The 22032-nt window shown below is 45.8% G+C and overlaps 1 protein-coding gene and 1 long non-coding RNA gene across 2 annotated transcripts in view; one reads left to right on the top strand and one right to left on the bottom strand.

Annotated features, from left to right (window-relative positions):
* The first annotated feature begins 3904 nt into the window (after positions 1 to 3904).
* dspa (desmoplakin a) lies at positions 3905 to 17245 on the top strand. Its single transcript, XM_061295065.1, has 24 exons — positions 3905 to 4218; positions 5518 to 5602; positions 5743 to 5861; positions 5957 to 6149; positions 7173 to 7298; positions 7427 to 7486; positions 7561 to 7728; positions 7807 to 7911; positions 7991 to 8086; positions 8157 to 8282; positions 8364 to 8522; positions 8603 to 8757; positions 8991 to 9117; positions 9186 to 9372; positions 9456 to 9640; positions 9859 to 10040; positions 10121 to 10259; positions 10340 to 10533; positions 10611 to 10773; positions 10862 to 10945; positions 11032 to 11139; positions 11292 to 11390; positions 11464 to 13278; positions 13563 to 17245. Exons 1-24 carry the CDS (start codon positions 3950 to 3952, stop codon positions 16761 to 16763), a joined length of 8145 nt encoding a protein of 2714 aa, XP_061151049.1. The 5' UTR covers positions 3905 to 3949; the 3' UTR covers positions 16764 to 17245.
* The window catches only part of LOC133165423 (uncharacterized), a 17663-nt gene continuing 1739 nt past the window's right edge, over positions 6109 to 22032 (bottom strand). Inside the window, exon 3 of the long non-coding RNA XR_009717595.1 lies at positions 6109 to 6246. This is a non-coding gene — a long non-coding RNA (uncharacterized LOC133165423). The remainder of the gene's footprint in view (positions 6247 to 22032) is intronic.

Below are 22032 nucleotides of genomic sequence, written 5' to 3'. Positions count from 1 at the left end.
AAGAGTGCATATGAGGCAAACACAAAATGGATCGATGATTTTTTTGACTAAGTAATAATTTACTATGACATATTTTTACTTTCTGTTTTATGACATGCAGCTTGTGGCTTCACACAACGTTGCCAAAACATAATGTTTGAACTCATTAAGCTGGCAATGGTGATAAAAAAAAATGTTTTATCACATCTTGGTCTAGCTTAAATTGAAATTGAGTTGTTTAACTGTAAATACATCAAACAAACAAAAATAATAATTAAGAGAATGACGTAAACACACTGGAGGATATAACTCAAGAATGGTGTTTAAAGTATGTAAACAAATGCTCATTTTTAATTAAGGACTTTCATCGAGTGCTTTAATAACTACGACTGAAATTAGAAATATGGGGGTGTAAAAAGGCAGCAAATTACACATACAGTATTGATATTTTACCCACCCCCACATGCTTGATGAAGTATACTGACCATATGGAGCATATTACTCCTACGAGTACTGCAATGCTTCCCCCTTGTGGTCATAATTGAGCATTACACGCAAAGATCACTTTGTGGAACCTTTGAAACCTGAGCTCAGCGGGGGGGAAAAAAACTTGCCGAATGGTTTCTTACACATTAGTGCCCCCTGCAGGAAGGATGGAGTAACCGACCGTTTTCAGAATTAGTACAATTCAGTGTCTTTGAAAACAAAAAAAATACAGTAAGTACAGTATATGGCCGTTTTAAGCACCTGATGTGCATGGTATTGTGTGCAGTCATTAATTCAGATTTAAGCATTTTAAACTGTTGTATATCTTCCTGTGAAGCAGAAAAACAATTAAAAAGACATAACTTTCTGATTATGCAAACACGCCCTTCAGCCAAGGCTGGTGCAAACACTTAATAGGTAAAACACCTGGCTGGGCTCCAACAGAAACCTGTCAACCGTCGTGCCTGCATTTACGTCCCACTTGTGTGTGGTTTGTTGCCATTTGAACTTGGATTCTTCACCTCCCTAGCAACTGATGCAGGCGTGTCAGGAGCCGCCCTTGCATGTGCCCATATAGTGACTCAAGGTGTGTGTGCGCGTGAGAAAAAGAGAGTGAGAGACTGTCTGGTCATGACTCTTAAACCGGCTCGACACGTGTAATACACAAAAGATTTTAAAAAACAAAAACAAAACAAAAAACTCCAGGGTGTGTCTGTAGTGAGTTTGGTATTTGACCACAAAGAGCTGGTATGAGGTTTTTATTCGGACTGATTAAAACACAGGGGCCATATTTTAGTAGACTGGCACATCTTCATTTTCATGCCCAGGCAAATCTAGTTTGCGTTCTGGCAGACAGACCTGTCAATTTAGTGCGTGAAAGTAGATTGCATTTTAGACCAGGTTAAACCAGGTCTAAATTGTGGCGCAAGTCGTGCAACGCTGACTTTAAAAGGAATGAGGGGAGCTGCTTGATTGGCTGAGAATCAAGTCAGGTGTGTTCACTCCCACAATGGCGCAAAGGCCCATTTCTACCTGCACCCGACTACGAAAATGGCCTCCCAAAAAAAAAAAAAATGCACCCATGCTTAGATTTAGACTGCACTTTGTGCTAGATACATAAAATAGGACCATTAGGACTCAGAGTCCACCTGTTCACGGATTTTGCAACGTATTGCTTGACAGGTTCATGACAAACTCTACACATTGTGTGTGCGCCCGCCTGCGTGTGTGTTTACGAGCATGCAATTAAATTCACACCATAGCAAACAGTGCCGACCGACTGTTTATCTTAGAGATAAAGACCAAATAAACAGGATGCGATATTTTTGGAAAGCGTGAGATTCAAACTCAGAACATCTCAAGTGCGAGGCTATCGTGTTACCGCAATGCTAGCGTGCTGCTATCGATGCTAAAATATGTTACAAAAGAATATAAACTAAAGGGAGCCAAGATTCAAACCCTGAACCATAGTTCTGCTAACCACTACGTCGCCATGCTGCCCACGCACAACAACACATTCATCAGCGCTCCTGCAAAGAGGCGATTAGTCACGACCGAGACATTTGGGCTTGTCCAGTCAAATCAGGACATGTTTGTTGGTAACAAATGAGATAACGTCAGGTTCCTACATAGAGATTGGGGCGAAAACATCTTTTCATATAGTTTCTGTCTACTCAGCATATGATGTCAGCATGAGTGTCTGGAAATGAATGAGGTCACGCTGTCTCACAAGGTGGTGCGGCAGTCGTTGCAAATTGTAGCGTGGAGGAGTCAAGCAGCTAGGTGTTGTCTGTCACAATGCTGGCTTGTCACTCCTCACTGGCTTGCAAAACAGGGGCGAGCCTCCACCCATTAGAAAACAAACTCTGTTAAACATTTACCCCTCACACAACAACTCAGAGCTTTTTACTGATTAGCTTAAAAACATATTTTGTTCTCTGAAATAGATTCTTATCATTTCAGTCGAAAGAATCTTGCTGGGGGAGGTTCAACTTTCACTTGTCAGACTTTACATGGGAATTTTGTGACGAACACGTTAAATCCTGGCAACGCAAGCCCTGAAAAATGTTGCAAATTTCGTAGGCCTCACTTGTTCATTCCACATTTGCCAAAGCTCTCAAACGAGTTCAGTCAAGTCGAGCTTCATACATAAAAAAAACAAAAAAAAAACACCTGCGCTAAAAGAAGAAAAATGCTGGGTGTGTCTTGCGTGATGGGTGTGTTGAGCGTGAGACTGGCTTTTCTTGAAATGGTGGTTCATAGCAGACAGTCATCATTTTTTGGGGAAATGGAGATTACGCTGTCGTTAATACCAAATACACGCACAAGCACGCCCCCCACAAGCGCGCGTCCGAGGAAGAGGAGTAGAATTCCACCTCCGGGTGTTGGTTTTCCTGAGAACTTCCAGTTCTTATGCACGGCCATGCCCCCCCCCCTCCTTTCTTTCCCACACGTTTACTACAAGACGCTGTAGTTTGCAATAGATCAGCAATTGTAAAGCCGCAGGGCGCATTGTCTCTTGCTGTCGCTGCCGACGTTTTATGGGGACACGAGGGGCCTCATTCGCGCTACTGAAATGCAAATTTTAGTACTGTCCCAGGCGGCCCCTCATACCATGCATGCATGTCTATATAAACACACGCATGTGTGCAGCAACTGGTTACTTTCTCGACACTTAAGTTGCGTGCTTCACCCTCGCACTCCTGACACGCCTACCTGCATGTGGCCGCATGCAAACGGCGCAATTAGGCAGCGTGAGCGCGCAGCACAGACGAAAAGGGAAGGGCTGGTCCCGGTTGTCACTGACTTTTTCGACAGCCTCTGCTTTCTCAAATGGACCTCCTTCTGACCTCAAGAATGTTGAACCTGGGACGACACATTCTTGATGAAACCACCGCTATCAGTTTAACGCCCCCCCCCCCCCTCCTCCATTGTTGCTGAGGCTTCATTTAATTGACGCCAACAGAAAAGTCACCACACAGGAAATTTATGTTTGCAGGCAGTCTGAATGACGTAGGACAAATCATTTGGACTTTTTGGAGCGCTTCACTCAAATTCAACACAAACATTGATAAAGATTTTAATTGAATAAGTCTGCTTTCTAATTCTTTGAGTATTTTCCAAATCACAGTCCGAAGTCCGATTCCCAGTTATTTTTCGCTATGCGCGCTTGCAATTCCCTAAGTTTACAAAGTTTTACATGCGCAGTAAAATGTCAGTGAGAGAGTTCAGTCCTCTGCCTGACAGCTAGAGAGAGTGTTTCGTAAATGCGCGCACACACGCACGCACAGTGAAAGGTGTGGTTTCTTTGCGATCCAAAAGCGCGCAGCTTCCGCCTATTCACAGCAGACCGAACTCAGCGCACCAGGAGACGGCCACGCAGGGAAAAAAGGCGCACGGTCTGTCCCCCCCAAAACACTAAAACCTATCTGGCTGATTTTCTTTCCCCCCCACATAAAAAAAAGGTTTCGCAGCCCGTGCCGAGATGAGCATGTTCGGCGGCTCCACGTCCAGACTGGCGTCTATGGGCCAGCGGAGTAATTCCCGGCCGGACTTGTCGTCAAGCTACATGAGAAACGACGTTTTTACATCTGGCAACGGTCTCCAAGGAGGGGAATACCAGATGGGGGACGGCGGCTACGCTTACAAGACCACCTACTCCAGGTCTTCTATGCACGGCGGAGGTGGCACCGGCGGCCGCAAAATGCAAGTTAGCATGGGAGCTGGCGGCGGTGGCGGAGGAGGAATGATAAGGTAAGTTGAGGTTCCTCCATAACTACCTGTTGCTTTGGCTCAAACGTCATCAAACATGTCAATTCCAAAGCACATCATTTATATATTTAAAAAAAAAGCTATAATAACGATAATAATAATAAAAACAAATTAGATAATAATAATAAACTGTTAGAATGTTTTTTACAATTAGAATCCAGACTAAAGCCAAAGCGGTAGTAGTAGCAGAGGGGAAAAATAAAAAGGGAATAGTCGGAACTGTGCTGAATCAGCATGTTAAACAAACTATTATCGCAATGACTATGGGGTAACTGATACCATGGAATCCTCTTGCTTAAGGAAGGTTGTGACCATAACAGAGGAAATGCTCGGAACGCCCCTCCCTAATTCCCATCTGCCGTGATCTAACTCAGACCTTTGGACGTTTGCAAGCTGTAGCTATTAATGTTTTATTAACGAGCCCTGTTCTATGAATGGTTCGACTTGTATTTTATTCTATTTTTACAATAAAAAGGTCAATAATTCAAACTGTGGGATGGTAAACAGAAATAACACCTCAACTGATAAGTTTTTATGAAGTTCAGGAAACTTAATTGTATACAGTTTTTAATGGTATATCATGGTTAAAAAAATAAAATGGCACTTGAAATGTTTCCTATAGAATTGAGGATGACACTATTTTCATGTTTATATTATTTGTTTACTTTACACAGTAGAAAGTCTTCAGCTCAGTAAGTGGGATGATAACCATAGAAAAAGATACGGCTGGTTTCACAATACATTAAATTAAAAAGAAATCTGAAGCATTTATGAATTTCAGCATACTAAAAACATTATACCTGAATGAAGGCTATACTGTTGTACATAATAACATTGTATAGTTAATAACACTATAATACTATTTTGTTATGAAGATTTTTTTTCAATGTTTGAGCCTTCACACAATTTCCTATGGCAAATATTTCAATGGCATTAAATATTAAATAATCCATCACAACTACTGTACCTTTGTTCCTCTGTCTTTGCCCTTGACTTATACTGACACCACAGAACAATTAAAAGCTTCCACTAGATGGCGACAAATGAGATTTTTGACTTTTTATGACGTGTCCTGTGGTGAACTGACAGTGTTTTTTCCTAATATATAGATAATTAAAAAAATTTTAAAATTAAAAAAGGATTTCTGCTCAATAAAGGTTTGAAAAGACTATGTGCTAAAAAACCTCATAACGTGAAAGCGATAGCCATTTGTCTTGGCAGCCGTTTTAATGAAAGTTGCCTTGTCAAGATCCGAATATTTATTACTTTCTGGTATTGCAGTGTGGAGGACATTCAGGAGAAAGTTATGCAGTTGAAAGCCATGAGTCATGAGTACCTGCAAAGAGCAAAGATGATCCTGCAGAGCGTAAGTTCTCTTCTCGAAATCCATTGCTAGAAATAAGCACAAAGCAGATGAGCGCTTGCTTGTTGACTGATCAACAAAAAGTTGGCATACCAGTCTGATGAGGGTGGTTTATACATTATTCATTGCCGCTGTCGTGCCAGGGAGGACCTCCCGTGGAAGCAGAGAAGATGCTGATGATGGCCGCCGACCATATGGAGCTGTTGAAGACGTACGGCATGGACCTGCAGCAGATGCGCATTCCCAATGACGTCTTTTCCAGGTAAGCTACAAAAACCTACTAAGCGCACCAAAAAAAAAAAAAATTGGGCATTGTCAGTCAGGTTGAACATCATTGCATTTGTTTGCAACTCACAGTTTAAACCAGCTGGAGCACATGTACGGCGGTGTCCAACAGCAATTCATGGGAACCATGACCATCAAACGCAGCACGGCCAGCATGGGCGGCGCCGCCGCCGGCAGCATGGGCGCCTCCGCCGGCAGCATGGGCGCCTCCGCCGAAGGGGGGAGGCTCTTCAAAGACGCCATGGCCTGGATTAGCCAGCAGAAGGTAAAACAGCACACCGTGTCGATTGTTGAAATGTCGTCAGCGGGAATCCCAGCGCAGTCTTTTTTTTATGGGAATGGCCGGGGAAAACACTTGACCACTGACAGCGAGGGAAAATAAAAGCAAATTTAAATACATAGACAACAAACTGCCAGTTTGATATTATTGACATTTTGTGTTCTGATCATATTCGGATGTTTCGACAAGATTGCTTTTTTTTTTTACTCTTGCTGTAAAAACAAGTTGCAACACGCTGGACATAATCGAAGGTGCCGTGTTGAAGTTGCTCAAGCTACGTGGATAAATGCATGCATGACCCAAGGAGGAGGAGAGTGCACGCTCTCCCTATCACTCCCTCGGACCTGATGGTAACTGACACCGTCTTGACAGAGTGCCAAAACCTGATCCACAGGCCGAGGAGTGAAACAATGACGGGGAATATGGCGGCTCAGTTTTGGAGGGAGCGAAGCTACGTGTGTACGTGAGGCCCAAAAAGAACAGTAAATGAGTGTGAAATTTGACACAGATGTTATAAGGAATGGGCCGGTCTAAAATGTTTTGGGGAAAACGCCCTGGTCAGAACCTCCCCCCGCCTCTAGAATACTGCTTCCTGACACGAAAAAAACACCTGATGTGATCTGACTGCTTTTTACTACCCGTGTCGGTCCTGCTGGTGAAAGAGGCCGTCCTGTGTGGCTTCGGCCCACTAAGCATGGAAGGAGGGAGTGGCGTGCGAACAAAGACTCGAAAGAGAAGAGTGGAAAAAAAAAACGGGAGTAAAGTGCAGGGACAGGCAGAGGTCGTTCTTATCAAAAGAGCAGGGCCGAACAAAGAGAGGCATAGTTGGAATAGTTTCCTGTTTGAAACATGGGGATATAATGCCACCTAGTGGCCAAAGAGCAGAATGGGACAGTTTGGAGAACTTCATCGGGGGCATTTATTTACGATGCAATAAAAATCCTATTCCCCGATATTTTTAATGTATGTATACATATTAATAGAACGCTTTATTGTGTACATTTGCAGCGCATGATTCAGACGGCTCCATGGGGGGACGACTCTGCCACGATTGAGAACCAAATCATGAGCCACAACAAATTCCACAGCACTATTCAAAGGAGCCAGGAAGTAGACCGGGCCCGTGACGAACTGGTACGCAATGTTGCTCTACTTAACCCTACTGTGACCTTTTGTGTGTGCGTATGTGTGTATTTTCAAGCTCCTCTTAACTGAGTTCATATGTGAAAATAAAAAGGCAATAAAAATGGACTTGTCTTTAGGGCATGAGGGGCGACAAGTCCAACCTTTACATCATGGAACAAGAATGGGACAGTTTGCAGGTTTGGGGAAAAAATATATAATTTTAAAGCAAAAGTGCAAGATTTGAACTGACTTGGTGTGCATTCACCCACAGAAAATGTCACACGGCCGAGTGAATCAGCTGCGTGACCTGCAAAGCATCATTGAGGAAATCTTCCGTGCCATCATGTGGGTGAACGAAAAGGAGGAGGAAGAGCTGGTCTTCGACTGGGGGGACAAAAACATCGAGCAGTACATCCCCAAGAAGCAGGAGAGCTACTCGGTAAGCTCGCGCTCTTCCTTTTCCTCCTACTTGGTGCATTCTTTTCCCCTTCACATCTTCATCCCCTTCTTCACACAGAGGCTGATGAAAGATCTGGAGGAGAAGGAGAAGGAGCTAAACAAGCTCAAAGTGAAAGCTGACGGCCTTTTGAGCAACAACCATCCGGCCTCTGATAAGATTGAAGTGAGTTTCTCCATTTCTGCCCACTGATCATGTTGAGTATGTGTGTTCCTGTACTAATGTGAATGTTGGTCCTCCTCAGGCCTACATGGACACCTTACAGACCCAGTGGAGCTGGCTTCTCCAGATTACCAAGTGCATTCACATTCATTTGAAGGAGAACGCCGCCTACAGCCAAGTAAGCGCTCATCAAAAATAGCACCAGATTTGTCAAATATGATCAAAACTGAATAGAATTTCCTGCTTAGTTTTTCAAGGAGGCGAATGAGACCTACGAAAAGCTGAGGAAGGACCGTGAAAACATCCAGAAAAAGTTCACATGCAACAAGAACACGCCACTGGAAAACCTTATGGAGCTCGTGAAACTTCTGGAGGTAGCGATTGCTAATCTGCTTCTCTGTTTTTTTTTTCTTTTTTATGGGGGGTGCATTGAATATAAGTTCCGCTGTCTACAGAAAGAGAAGGAGCGCATCATGGAGCATAAGAGACAAGTTCAAAGCCTGGTCAACAAGTCCAAGACAATTGTGAGGCTGAAGCCCCGCAACCCGGAGGAACCGACTGCAACCAACACCCCCATCATGGTTCAGGCACTGTGTGACTTCAAACAGGACCAGGTGAGTAGATTTGGTTCTCACGAGAAGACAGTAGAACCGACATATGGAGTGCTGAAATGGATCTTTTTTCTTTTTTGTAGAAAGGGATTCTCAAAGGGAACGAGGGCATACTGAAAGACAACTCGCAGCGCAGCAAGTGGCTCGTGACCGGACCAGGAGGTCTGGACATGTTGATTCCCTCCGTGTGTCTGCTGATCCCCCCGCCAAACCCCCTCAGCATCGGCCTCGCCGCCAAGTAAGACCATTATTTCGCATCCAGGCATATAATAATACATCACATGACCAAACCTGGAGAACAGGTGAGTTGCGATGTTAGCAAGCTGGACTAATTTCAGTCACCAGTAGGTGGCAGCACCCCGAATGGAGATTTTGCTGCTGAATTATTCCAGCCATCGATTAGCGACGGGACAAAAATGTTTGACTTGATTCATCAACTGTGTAACTACCTATCTTGGACTTGTTCCCCAGGAATGAGCAGTACTACGAGGCCATCCTTGCCATCTGGAATCAGCTATACATTAACATCAAGAGTCTCATCGCGTGGCAGTACTGCCTGAAAGACATCAACTACATCAACTCTCTCACAGTGTCCATGGTAAGCCATGAGAACTTTGACTCCGCTCCAGATTTTGCTCACCTCACGTGTCGCCCTTTGCACGGTAGATATCGAAAATGCGTCCCGAGGAGTACCGCAGCATCATCAAAAGGCTGGAGACCCATTACCAAGAGTTCCTGCGCACCAGTCAAGGTTGCGACCTTTTCAGGGAAGAGGATAAAATCAACATCCAGAGCCACTTTGATAGAGCCCAGACCCATTATGACACCCTGGTTATCCAGGTGACCGGCCAAAGTGAGTTGGCCATAAATGACCCTCGTGCTGGATTTGTCAAATGGTTATCCTCGAATGAGTCTTCTCTTTGTCTTCATTTGCAGACGATGCCAAGGAGCAAAAACCTGCGCCTCCTAAAATCCAGGCCCTCAGCATCACACTGCTCAGCAGTCTGCAGGAGCTCCGGCGGAGGTTGGAACTGTCCGAGTCCGGACTCACCAGCCATCTGCACATTTGCTCGGGGGAAAACAGCCTGCAGGACTGCTTAGTGCACATCGAAAAACTGCAGGTGCGGCACTCATTCATTTGTAGGAAAAGGACAAGAGTGAGTTGAGGAGCTTCACTTAGACAAAAGTAGTGCTTTGCCACCAAGTGAGTTAAGGACAAAACACTTGCTTTGTTGCTCGACTCCACAGTTGTGAATGCTCGTTGACTTATTTGTACGATAAGCACCATAGAAAAGGAAAATGCTGGATTTAATGGGTCGCATACAATGTTGATGTCCAGACTGTGCACCAAGACCTGGACTACATTCACGACGAATACCTGCACCTACGAGAGAAGATTCTCAAGCAGCTGGAAGGGATCCCTCCCGATTCGGAGCAAGCAAAGTTCCTCCGTTCAGAGCTGGAAATCATCAGCCAGAAACTGGGAGGGCTTCAGGGTCTCTACTCGGCTTATATCCAAAGGTAATGCCTTCCTTCTGAAAAAGAAAAATACAAAAACAGACTCCACATTCATTTCTGTGCTGTTTAATGATTTCCCACAGAATGTCAGCGCTGAAGTCCTTGCTCGAGACTCTTCTCCAGGTTGAAGACGTTGTCAAAGTCCACGAGGCCCGCCTGACGGAAAAAGAGACCGCCTCGCTGGACCTGCGAGAGCTGGATAACTACCAGAGCACTCTGAAGGTTTTTTTTCACACTGCACATTAAATTTTGTTTCCTTACGATTTCAGATGATGATGATGTTTTTCATAATTCTATCAAAGCAAATGAAGATCGAGCTGGACCACAAAAAAGACCTGCTAACTGCGATGGAGTCGGCGCTAGCCAAAGCGGTTCAATGTAACGATCAAGTCTCAGAGTCCTTCCACAGGTGTGACGTGGACTTGTCCAAATACGCAGAACTGGTGGGTCAACTCTCTGACCGCTGGCGCCGCATCCAAACACAAATCGACACCCGGTAAGTCCACTTTCACATTCCATTCTTGTTTGGCTTCTTACAAAATATCCTTCCTCCTGGCTCACTTCCTCTTTCAGATTGTGGGATCTGGAGAAGCATGAGAAGCAGCTGCAAACTCATCATCAGAGCAGTACTTCCATGGACCAGTGGATAAACAATGCCCGGAAGCGCCAGGATGTCCTTCAGAATGTGAAGCTCACCAACATCCAGATGGCCACGGACTACCTCAACCAGCAGAAGGCATGTTTCCACCCATCCCCTGCTTCCTTGTTTGCATATCAAGTAGCTACAATGGAAAAGTTTCATTCAACTGTCAACCCTTCCATAGATACTTTATGGTGAAATTAAAGGCAAGAAGGAGAAGGTGGAGGATGTCCATAAACACGCCGACACCTGCGCTGCCTCCATTAAGGTTGGTCGGGCTTCAAGCGTGTCTTCGTAGAAACGAAAATCATCTTGGTTGGCTCAATCTTCATCTCTGTTCGGATGCCTTTTCAGGACTACGAACTGCAGTTGGCTTCCTACAGTTCCGGCTTGGAAACGCTTCTCAACATTCCCATCAAGAGAACCATGCTCAAGTCCCCTGCTACTGTTGTTAGACAGGAGGTAAGGATGTCTTCACTGGTCACTTCATTACGTACACTTGCTTAGAAGCTAATGAGATAGCAACGGATTGTCATCATGAACCAAGGACACCTCATCCTGTTTTCAGTTTATCATTGTTGGAAAGGTAATTCTGGAATTTTGTTTCTCATCAGGCATCGGACATCCAGTCCAACTACATTGAGCTCCTTACTCGCTCAGGTGACTACTATAAGTTCCTTGGGGAGTTGCTGAAGAACATGGAAGAGCTGAAGGTAAGCGGCAGTGCCAGAACGTTTCACGGCGAGTGAATGATCAAGCCGATCTAAAGTGGTTTTCTGTCTTCAGATTAGGAACACCAAGATTGAGCTGCTGGAGGAGGAGATCAGGCGCCTCAAGGAACAGCTCGGGGATTCTGGCGGGAAAAACAAATCTCTGGAAGATGCCTTGGCCCGTCTCAAGCTGGAGCTCAGCCAGTCCAAAGACCAGCTCATTAATCTGGAGGAAGTCAAGAGAACCACATCCATCCAAGTCTCTGTTGCCAAGGAGAGCCTGGACAGTACCCAAAGCCAGATCCAAGAGCTAACTGACCAGCTCAACCGCCTTAAGTACCAACTGGAAGAAGAAAAGAGGAAAAAAAGGCTGGCCGAAGAGCGCTACACCAGCCAACAGGAAGAGTTTGAGGCGGCTGTTCGCCGCAGACAGAAAGAGTTGGATGAGCTCAACTGGTTCAAGATTGACTTGGAAAAGACGGTCAAGGACAAAGAGCGTGAGCTGGAGAGGCTGAAGATACTGCTGGAGGAGGAGGCGGCTCGTCGCCGCAATGCCGAGTCAGAGGTTTCAAAGGTAAGAACACAGTGCACCCAGGAGATCAGTCAACTTAAGCAAACGTACGAGACCCAGATCCACGTCACCAAGACCACCATCCTGAAGGCCTCGCAGCAAAAGGAAGAGGACTCGGCTGAGCTGAGGCACCTGTACGAGAAGCTCGTCGCCGAGAAGCGAGATCTCGAAGATGAGCTGCGTAGGCTCAAACTCTCCATCGCCCACGCCGAAGAGCAAAAAAACAGAGCGGAGATGGAGACCAACCAGCAGAGGACGTCGTTGACCCAAGAGACGAGGATGCGGAGTGAGCTGGAGGTCCAAATCAGGAAGTTCACACAGCAGAGAGATGAAGACGAGCTCAAACTAAAGGAGGCTAACAAAAACATTCAAGAAAAAGGCCGGCAGATCAGCATGCTCACCCGGGATATTGACGAAGAAGGCAAGAAGAGGAGGGCCTTGGAATTGGAAATCAATCACTTGAGACAATCGGAGGCAGAGCTCAAGGCGAAGAACGAATCCTGCCTGGAGATGATTAACAAGCTGCAATTTTCCGAGAAGGAGATTCGCATTACTCGAGTGGAGCTGGAGAAGCAGACCAGTGACCGGAACAAGGCCGAGCAGAGCGCCGTCAGGCTCCAGAGCCGTATCCGAGAACTTCAAGGCTCTCTGGATGCCATGGGAGCTGAGATGGAAAAGCAAAAGAAGGCAACCCAAGAGGAGTTCACACACAGAAAGAGGCTGGAGTCGGAGCTGGAGAGGGTGACGAAAACGTGCCGAGAGTACACCACCACCATCACCAGCCTCAAGTCCATCCAGGTTGAGGCTTCAAACACTGAAAAGAAGTTCGGGCACGACCTCAGAGCTCTCCAGGAGGCTCGGGATAAGAGCCTCAGGGAGCACAAAGTCACCAAAGACCAACTGGCGGCCGTGAGCGCCGAGTTGAAGGCCATGAAACAGAAGGTCCACCAAGATCAACTCCAACTTGTGGAGTTCAACCAGAGAAATGAAAGTCTGTACAAAACCATCGAGGACAAAAGCCGCCACCTCAACGAATGCACCGTCGAAATAGAACGTCTGAAGGCTCTGACTCAGAACGTGACAATGGAGAGACAGAGGCAGGAGGAGGAGCTGAGGCTCCTGAGGCAGGAGAGGGATGAGCTGAGAATGAGCAGGGACACTGTTGACGGGGAAAACGCATCTCAGATTTCAGCTTTGCACGTCCAACTTCAGAATAGCAACAAGAGGACAGCGGAGCTCCAGGCTCTCATCAACGACCTGACCAAGGAGAGAGAAAAGCTTATGGTCGAAATAGACAAATTCCAAAAGCAGTCCTTTGAGGTATTTTTCATTGCACTGAAGGAACGCCTCTGCTTAATTCAAAATTTCCCCCCTAATTCTCTTCTTTTGCATGAACAATTATGGAGCCTTAAATTGAAATTGTAAGAAAATGCCACTGCTACTAAGATCTGCTTTTATTTTATTCACTGCCAAAGACGGCTGTAAATGTCAAAGATTTGTTTCAACTATCACTAACGGCCGAATGCAACTCACATGAGCAGATGTTTGTTTTTGGCAAACTCCGTTGGCGCGTTGTAATCTTTTGTTTGCTTCTATCTCCGCAGACATCCATCATGGTGCACGAGTCCCAAAGCAAGTACAGCGCGGTGCTGCTGGAGAGGGATGATTTGCTTTCAAAGCTGAAATTGCTGGACCAGGACAAACACCGCCAGAAGCGCCTGGAAGAGGAACTGGCCCGCATCAAACATTCCCTGGAGACGGAGCTTCGGAACAAGCAGCGCTTGATTGATGAGAAAAATAGCGCTCTCAAGGATTTCACCCTTTTGAAGAGCCAGTTCGAGTTGAAGGAGACCCAGCTCAGGCAGTGGGATTCGGATAGGTCCAAGACAGATCAAGACAGGTTGAGTCTAAAGAACGAGATCGAGAGGTTGATGAGAGAGCTTCGAAGTGTCGAGGAACGTTACAAGAGCAGGCTGTTGAGCTCAGAGAAGGAGGTGACGGAGCTGAGCCTCAAGAGAGACGCGCTGCAGAGAGAGATCGAGAGGTTGCAGAAAAGGCCGAGTACGTTGAGTAGACAGACGCAGACGGATATGAAGGTGGCCACCATCGACCCTTCCAAGCTGGTATTTGACGGGGTGCGTCGCAAAGTCACAGCTCACCAGCTTTGTGACTGCGGCGTGATCAGCAAGGCCACCCTGGAGCTGCTGCTGCAGGGCAAGAAGACCGTGGACGAGGTCGCCGTTGACATCCAAGTGAATCTCAAGGGGACGGGCGTTATCGCCGGCATGATGACCGCTTCTCAAGGGAAAATGCCTTTCACCGAAGCCAAAAACAAAAAGCTGCTGAGCCCGGAGAGCGCGCTCATGTTGTTGGAGGCTCAAGCGGCTACGGGCTACATAGCAGACCCCGCTTTTAATGAGAAGATGCCCGTGGACACCGCTTGCTCCAGGGGCATCGTGGACACAGAAGACAGAGACGCCTTGGTGAAAGCTGAAGCTGCCAGTGTCGGTTTTAAGGATCCCTACTCGGGGAAAGTGTTATCCGTGGGCCAGGCTTGCAAACAAGGCCGAATCGACAAGGAGACGGCGCTCCGTTTGCTGCAGGCTCAGGAGTCCGTCGGGGGTATCTTAGACCCCGTTCTGAGTGTGTTCCTGCCCAAAGATTTGGCCCTGGATCGCAATCTTATCGATGAGGAGCTCTACAGGGCTCTGAACAGAAGACCCGCCTGCTACCTGGATCCAACAACAGGAGAAAAGACCAGCTATGGTGACCTGAGGAGGAAGTGCACAGTGGAACCCGTTCACGGTTTACTCTTGCTTCAGGGCCCAGAAAAAGCCATGACGGTCAAGGGGCTCCGTGGAGAAGTCTCTGTGCCGGAGCTGTTCGCTTCTGAATTGCTGAATGAAAACGATTTGATAAGGATAGAAGAAGGTGAGCTCACCCTCAAAGATATCGAGGATAAGCTCAAGTCGTACCTCTATGGATCGACCTGCATCGCAGGGATCTATGATGAGGCCAACGACAGGATATGGCCCTTTTATCAGGCAATGAAGGAAGGTCTGCTCATGAGGGGGACCACCTTGGAGCTCCTTGAAGCTCAGGCTGCGTCCGGCTTCATTGTTGACCCGGTAAACAATGTCTTCTTGACCGTAGACGAGGCAACAATGAGAGGCCTGGTTGGAAAAGAATTTAAGAACAAGTTGCTATCTGCGGAAAAGGCCGTTACCGGATATACCGACCCTGCCACAGGAAAGACAATCTCCCTTTTCCAGGCCATCGAGAAAGGTCTGATCGAGAAAGGCCACGGAATCCGTCTGCTCGAGGCTCAGATTGCCAGCGGTGGGATCATTGACCCGAAAGAGAGCCATCGAATTGACGTTTCTGTTGCTTATAAACGAGGATACTTTGATCAGGAGATGAATGAGATCCTAACTTACGAAGGGGACGACACCAAAGGGTTCTTTGACCCCAACACAAAGGAGAACCTGACGTATCTGCAGCTAAAGGAGAGATGCATCACGGATCCCAAGACCGGCCTGATACTCCTGCCTCTAACAGACAAAAAGAAAGCCAAGGTAGTACAAGAGAGCCGAAGCAACGTCCTCCGCAAGAGGCGGGTGGTGATCGTTGACCCGGACACTAATCGGGAGATGTCCGTGCGAGAGGCTTATCACCGCGAGTTAATCGACTATGACACCTTTCTGGACTTGTCAGAGCAGGAATGCGAGTGGGAAGAAATCACTATCAAAGGCTCGGATGGATCGACACGCTTGGTGATAGTAGACAGAAAGACGGGGACCCAGTACGACATTCAGGACTGCATGGCGCGTGGAATCATCGACCAGAAATCCCTCGATCAGTATCGCTCTGGAAAGTTAACCTTGACCCAGTTTGCTGACGAAATTTCCAGTAAGACCAGCAGCACCGAGTTGACCATCTCAACCAGCAGCGCTGCCGACGTGATCACTTGCAGCAGTCCCACCCAGGCCGCGCCGTCTTCTCCGACCGTTCGCAAGCGCTTCAATAGTATTTCCATTACCGTCTCTCCCCCGGAGATGTTTGATGACCAGAGCCCAGTGGCGGCCATATTTGACACTGAGACCTTGGAGAAGATCACCATTCCCGAGGCGCACAGAAGAGGAATCGTGGATACCATCACGGCGCAGAGGCTCCTGGAGGCCCAAGCGTGCACCGGAGGAATTATCAACCCCTCAACGGGACAGAGACTAACACTGCAGGACGCCGTCCATCAGTGTGTCATCGACGAAGCCATGGCCAACAAGCTGAAGGCGGCGCAGAAAGCCTATCTTGGCTTTGAGGATGTGAAAACCAAGAGGAGGATGTCGGCAGCGGAGGCAGTGAAGGAGACGTGGCTACCTTACGATGCCGGCCAGAGGTTCCTGGAATTCCAATACATGACCGGAGGCCTGATTGAGCCCAGCACTGGAAAACGCATTAGCATTGAGGAGGCCATTCGCAAAAGCTGGCTGGACGGCATGGGGGCACAGAAACTTCAGGATGTCCGCAACTATCCGAAAAACCTGACCTGTCCCAAGACCAAACTGAAGATCTCCTATAAGGATGCCATGGATAGCTGCATGGTGGAAGAGAGCAACGGGATGAAGATGTTGCAGGCCTCCTCGGTGTCATCAAAGGGACTCAGCAGTCCTTACAATGTCTCCAACCCAGGATCTCGCTCTGGCTCCAGGTCTGGCTCCAGGAGTGGGTCTCGTAGAGGCAGTGTGGATTATTCGTCTACATACAGCTATAGCTTTGCATCCAACAACACAAGTGCCAACTATTAGGTCAACATTTTAGTCCACAGAACAGACTAAAAGAATAACTTGCCTAACAACTAGATTTGTATTAACTATTTTCCTGTTAAACATTTTAAAGGTTTTTATGGTATATATGAGAATTTGGGATGTTTAAGAATTGAATATGAATTGTGTTTAGATGAGTGTTTGGAGCTGGTGTTTTTTTTTTAAACTCATTATAATCCACAGCCTTGCGTAAATGATATATAATATACATTTTGGCTTTTTTTTTATTGAGGAGTGCAGTGTTTTATTTGAAAATGCTTGTTCAACTTAGTTTCTGTAATTCTTGCTTTTTTTTTTAAATAACATTTTGTTGTAGCTTGAGTTTTGATGTTCTATCTTGAATGAAGAAAAGCTCAATTCAAATGCTGTTGTGCATTTAAACACTGACTTAGTAAAGTGCTGATCAGCTGTAAAATATTACTGTCATTAATATTCCTTAAAAAAAAATAAAGATCTTGTTTCCACTTTTGATTCCGCTCTGTGTTCATGTATTATATATACTGAAATGTATTTGAAAAGTTAAAGCAAACATTTTCAGGCGAGCAGTATCGATTCCTGCCACAAGACGGCGCCAATGACCTGTTTACAAAATACGGCAAATACGTTTCAACATTTTTTCATGGATTTTATATTCATCTACAACCACACTTAAATGTGAAATAAATTGCTAAAATTCTCATTTGTTGATAAAACAGCTTAAAATTTTGAGAACAAAATAAGACCAATCCATGAGTCAATGACGTCCAAAGATCAATTGAATAAAAGAGTATTAATTGTGTACAGTATTTAGTATTTAGCTACACTACGACGCAATATAACGAGCTGTTTTTAATTCTGGCATCTAGTTTTTTTTTTTTTTTTTACATTATTTTAGATGATAAGAAAAATAAAAATAATCATCTACAGTCTAAATTAGACCATGAAAAACAGCAATCGGCTTATAATAAATCATAGATAACATAAGAAAAGTGTTGTTCTAGGTGGCGCACTATCACTCATTTCCATTCTCTTCTCCACATGGGACGATTTAGGAATGGGGGCAGGAGGGGTCGTCCGGTTAGGGGGTGTCTGGAGGAAATGTGCGTGTGAAAAAACGCGCAAAATGAGGGAGGGAGAGAAGAGGCTGGAGGGGGGCCGGGCTGAAAAGGGGGGCGTGGGCAATCCAAGCGAGACGGCCCAGTGGAGCTGTGGGAGGACCATCCCCATGCCAGGACTTGCGGCAACTGCAGCGCGCAGCAGCTTCGACTGGAGGAAAGCGTGCCAAGGTAACGAAGGAGAAGCGGTTCAGCGCAACTCTGCAAGGAACCCCTCAACGCCCTCCCAGAATAAGACAACTTCAATCCCAAGTGTTTGGGCTCCATCTTGAGTCCCCTCCGATTGTCCAAAGGTTCGGCTGGAATGAGCGCGCTCCGTGACGGGCTGAGGCTTCTGTGACCTCCCTCCGACACTTTCTCAACCCTTTCTGCACCTCTGACTGACAAAAGAGGTCCAAGCGAGCCTACTGAAAGTGCTTCCACGCAGCCTGCTAAAGTAAGACTGAACTCTCTTCTTTTTTTTTTCCTCCACCTTCACATAGTCAATCATTACCATCTACAGGGAGGATTTTAACCTCTGCCTGCTCACAAGGTAAAAGCGGAGGAGCACAGTGGCGCTTTTTTTCCCCCTCAGCGACCCCCCACCCCCCTAACTCATTTCATTGGGCTTGCAAAAGCAAAACAGAAAGTTTCACGCAGTATTTACCTTTGGCCCGTGTCCTCATATCTATGTGTGTGCGTGTGTTTGCGCGCGCGCGCGTGTGTGTATTCGTTCACTACTTTCAACAGGACTCTGAGGACAGAGAAGGGAGTCATTCAAACTGAGAACACTTTGTGAAAGTATTTTTTTAGCCTTGTTATTGGAAAGTATGCCTGTCAGCCTGACCTCTTAAAGTAGTGGTGGGAAACCTAGGGGCCGCGGGCCATATTCGAGCCCTTGCAAGCATTAAATGAGGCCACCATAACTACAATGTAAAAAAAGTTGTGTGGACTTAAAACTTCCCAATTGAACTCTAATAAAAAAAATAAAAAAAAATTTGGCAAGTCATTTGAACTAAAATTGGTTCTATTTTTTTCTAATAAAAAAAACAAGAGTTGTCCCCAAATAGTTTTGGAGCAAACAAATTGCTTGCTTTGTTGTGCTAACTAATATCCTCGCCATGAATGCCAATAGTTATGTTACATTAGTTATAAATAGTTAGCAAAATACAAGTTGTGTTTGTTTGCATTAAAAGTTGCCTAAGTTCCTCTGGTCCGTTTCCACTATTCTCAATAGATCGTCATTCCCCCCCCCCCCCCCCCCCCCATAAATTTAGCAGACCCTGTATAAAAGCCGTAGAAAACGCTTCGCCGTGCCACTCCGTGACTTTTGCTTCCATGCTTCGGTGCAATGTTGGGCGCAGCTCATAATGTGTACCACGTGCAGCCATTATTGTGGATGACTTAGCCGGACGTTCCAAATGAGACCGAGTCTCTTCGGTGTTTACTCGGCTCTATTGCTTAATCATCTTTGGCGCACACATCAGCCTCGGGCAAGCCATCATTTTCACGTCACTCGTTCCATGGGAGTTCAATTGAGCCACATGCCTCCATCTTCACCCTCCTCACGCATCATTCCGCTAAAGGCAGCAGGCCGATCTCTTCCAACATTAGAGGCCGAGCAAGACAGGAGAAAAAAATGTTGTGCTGCAAGATGGCTAAAAGAGACAAATGATTTTGCGATAAAGCACCGTAAGTTTGGTAAAAGGACTTGCCGCCACTTGGCTGCCATGTGAAAGCCATTAAAGTGAGCGGAAGGACCAAGAAATGCTTGAGATGAACATGGAGGGAGAGAGTGGGAATGTAAATCCATTTCGGGACACATTCCACCATGACCTTGGGATAGGAACGGATAATGAGGGAGTACTAAGGCAACCACCAGGCTGCCTTTTTTTCTTTCTTCTTCCTCCCCCTGTGAGGCCTGTGTTGTTTTTCTTCCCCTCCGTTCATAAAAAATGTGTGACAAATACATGTTAGCCTTCCAGCTTATAAACTTGCTAAAAATAAAAACTTCTCCCAATATGTGGCTTTTTTTTATTTTATGGTTTCGTTTAGTTCCAAATGGGTGCGAGCCTGCCTGAGGACATGACAGGAAAAGGCAGGACCAAATTCTGGCCTTATAATGATCCCATTATGTCACTTTGAGCATGCTTTCCTGCAGTTTGAGATTCCTGCCAAGTATGAAGACATTTGGAAGAATAATGATGCTAATCACAGCCACTTAGGCCATTCTTTGATTTGAACTATCAAGAGTCAAGAAACTCATGTCAGCTTGGATTTTAAGGAATGCTGTGATTATGATGGGATTTTTTTTTTCTTCATTTATTTTGGGAGAAAAAAAATTAGATTGATAAATCTGTCATTCCTTTTTTGGGGGTAAATGCTGCGACACAAAACCAGATTCTAAACATCACTTGACCTCTGATTTTCTAAGTGTGAACAAGAAACCTCACACATGACAAGGAAAAATAAACGTCAAGTGTTTTTAGCGAATGGTGCGCTTGACGTGACACATAACCAAAATGACATAGAAGACAACTAATTCAAGTTTTACAGAATGCGATTCTCCGAAAACATGGCAACAAAAATCTTTTTTCCTGTTTTACAAGCAATCACCAGATTTGACTGTTTCCAACACGGCACGTTACGCAATCATGCAACTAAACAAGCTCCCTGAGATGTGCGCTCTTGTTTATGTCTGACTGAGCGGTGAAAAATACCCGTCCCGACCGCTTCCTGCCTCTTCCCGACATACTCCCATGCAAACAAGAGTCTAGAACTACAACACAAAAACATTTACTTTAGTTCCACAATGTTGATTGATCCATTTTTTTTCAACCTCCAGAAAAGTTCGATGATTTATTGTTTAACCGATGCAAGCCCCAAATGGAGCTCACATTAAAGCCTAATGTCGCACGCATGGACTTTTTTTTTGTTAAAGTAATACATTTACTGAAACACACACACAACAGTGGCAGTTACAGTCACGACCCGGCGAAACTCCCGCTCACTGTCAACGACTTCCGGATACTGAGGACCCCCGTAGTTGTACCAGGTGCCTTATTGAGATCCCCAAATATTCGCCACCGATACCATACAGTACTATTTGCATATAACGAGTTCAGAAGCATCACAAAGTAATTAAAAAAAAGAACATGCCAGATGAGTATGAATGTCCATTCAAATGTCCCAAAAACCACCAAGGGCCCCACAAGTGTATTTGAATCATGTCAGCTTTCTTGGAGTTTGAATGATTGAAGTCGTTGGACCCCTGAGATTGCTTTCATATGTCGGCAGGTTTGCGGTGGAATCGCACTTTTCTTTAATTGGGCTAAAAATGCCGCATGACTCACAAATTGGCAAGATGGAGCCCTTGCTCGGTAAAACTATCTGCGTTTGGGATAATGGAGTTGTTGTTTTTTTTTCTTACCCGCCTCTCAGCTCCCAAACCGCTGGTTTAATCGTGACAATAAAAACATTTCGATGGGATTTGAACTCAGTTCACGACTAACACGTTATGTAAAAAGTTTCTCAGACATTCAGCTTGCTTCCCCCGAGTATGCCGAAATAATCTGGCACGATGATGACCGCATCGCCGTCGGTGATGGAAAACACAGCCAGCCAGCTTGTCGACGCATGTAGCAACCGGCAAACTCAGACACAAACAAACATCGACGCGATTCAAGCCAGTCTCATTCACCAAGACGGCCAAGTATGCAAAGTTCTTGCCAACTTTTGTCATCACAATGAACTTCCAAAAATGAAAACAAACAAAAGGCCGTGATTCAACGAGTTGCCGACGTTCGGGAATGGGAACTGTGGAATATTCCATGGAAAAAAACGAACAAATGATGGCCAGGTGACAGGGCGGGGCTCCTGAATAGAGCTTTGTTTACATTGCTTCTCTTTCCTGAAGCTCTTACACTTTTAGATGCATGGATTGAGGACAAGGCTTGAGTCCAAATATACCTGCAGGGCAAAGAGTGGCGTGAGCCAGACACACCCAAATCCCCCAAACATCCTGCCGCAGCTTGTTGGGCGCAGACCCGATCACTTTTTTATTTTTTTATGTTCTTCGACCTTTGCCTAGGCTGGCTCCCCTGCCAAGAGTGCCATGGGTGGCCTTGGGATTTGAGCTCCTTATCAAAACGTCTTGTGAGCTAATGTTGCGCCTCGTA

Source organism: Syngnathus typhle, linkage group LG13 (assembly GCF_033458585.1).
Source record: "Syngnathus typhle isolate RoL2023-S1 ecotype Sweden linkage group LG13, RoL_Styp_1.0, whole genome shotgun sequence".
Lineage (NCBI taxonomy): Eukaryota > Metazoa > Chordata > Actinopteri > Syngnathiformes > Syngnathidae > Syngnathus > Syngnathus typhle.
Note: the sequence above shows the minus strand (reverse complement) of the source record. Positions and strands in the feature narration are given on the sequence as shown.

Excerpts from the sequence above, each read along its gene's own strand:
- dspa (XM_061295065.1), top strand. The coding sequence starts at position 3,950 with ATGAGCATGTTCGGCGGCTCCACGTCCAGACTGGCGTCTATGGGCCAG. Across the intron at positions 8,523-8,602 it reads GTGACTTCAAACAGGACCAG|AAAGGGATTCTCAAAGGGAA; the intron begins GTGAGTAGATTT and ends TCTTTTTTGTAG. Across the intron at positions 8,758-8,990 it reads AGCATCGGCCTCGCCGCCAA|GAATGAGCAGTACTACGAGG; the intron begins GTAAGACCATTA and ends CTTGTTCCCCAG.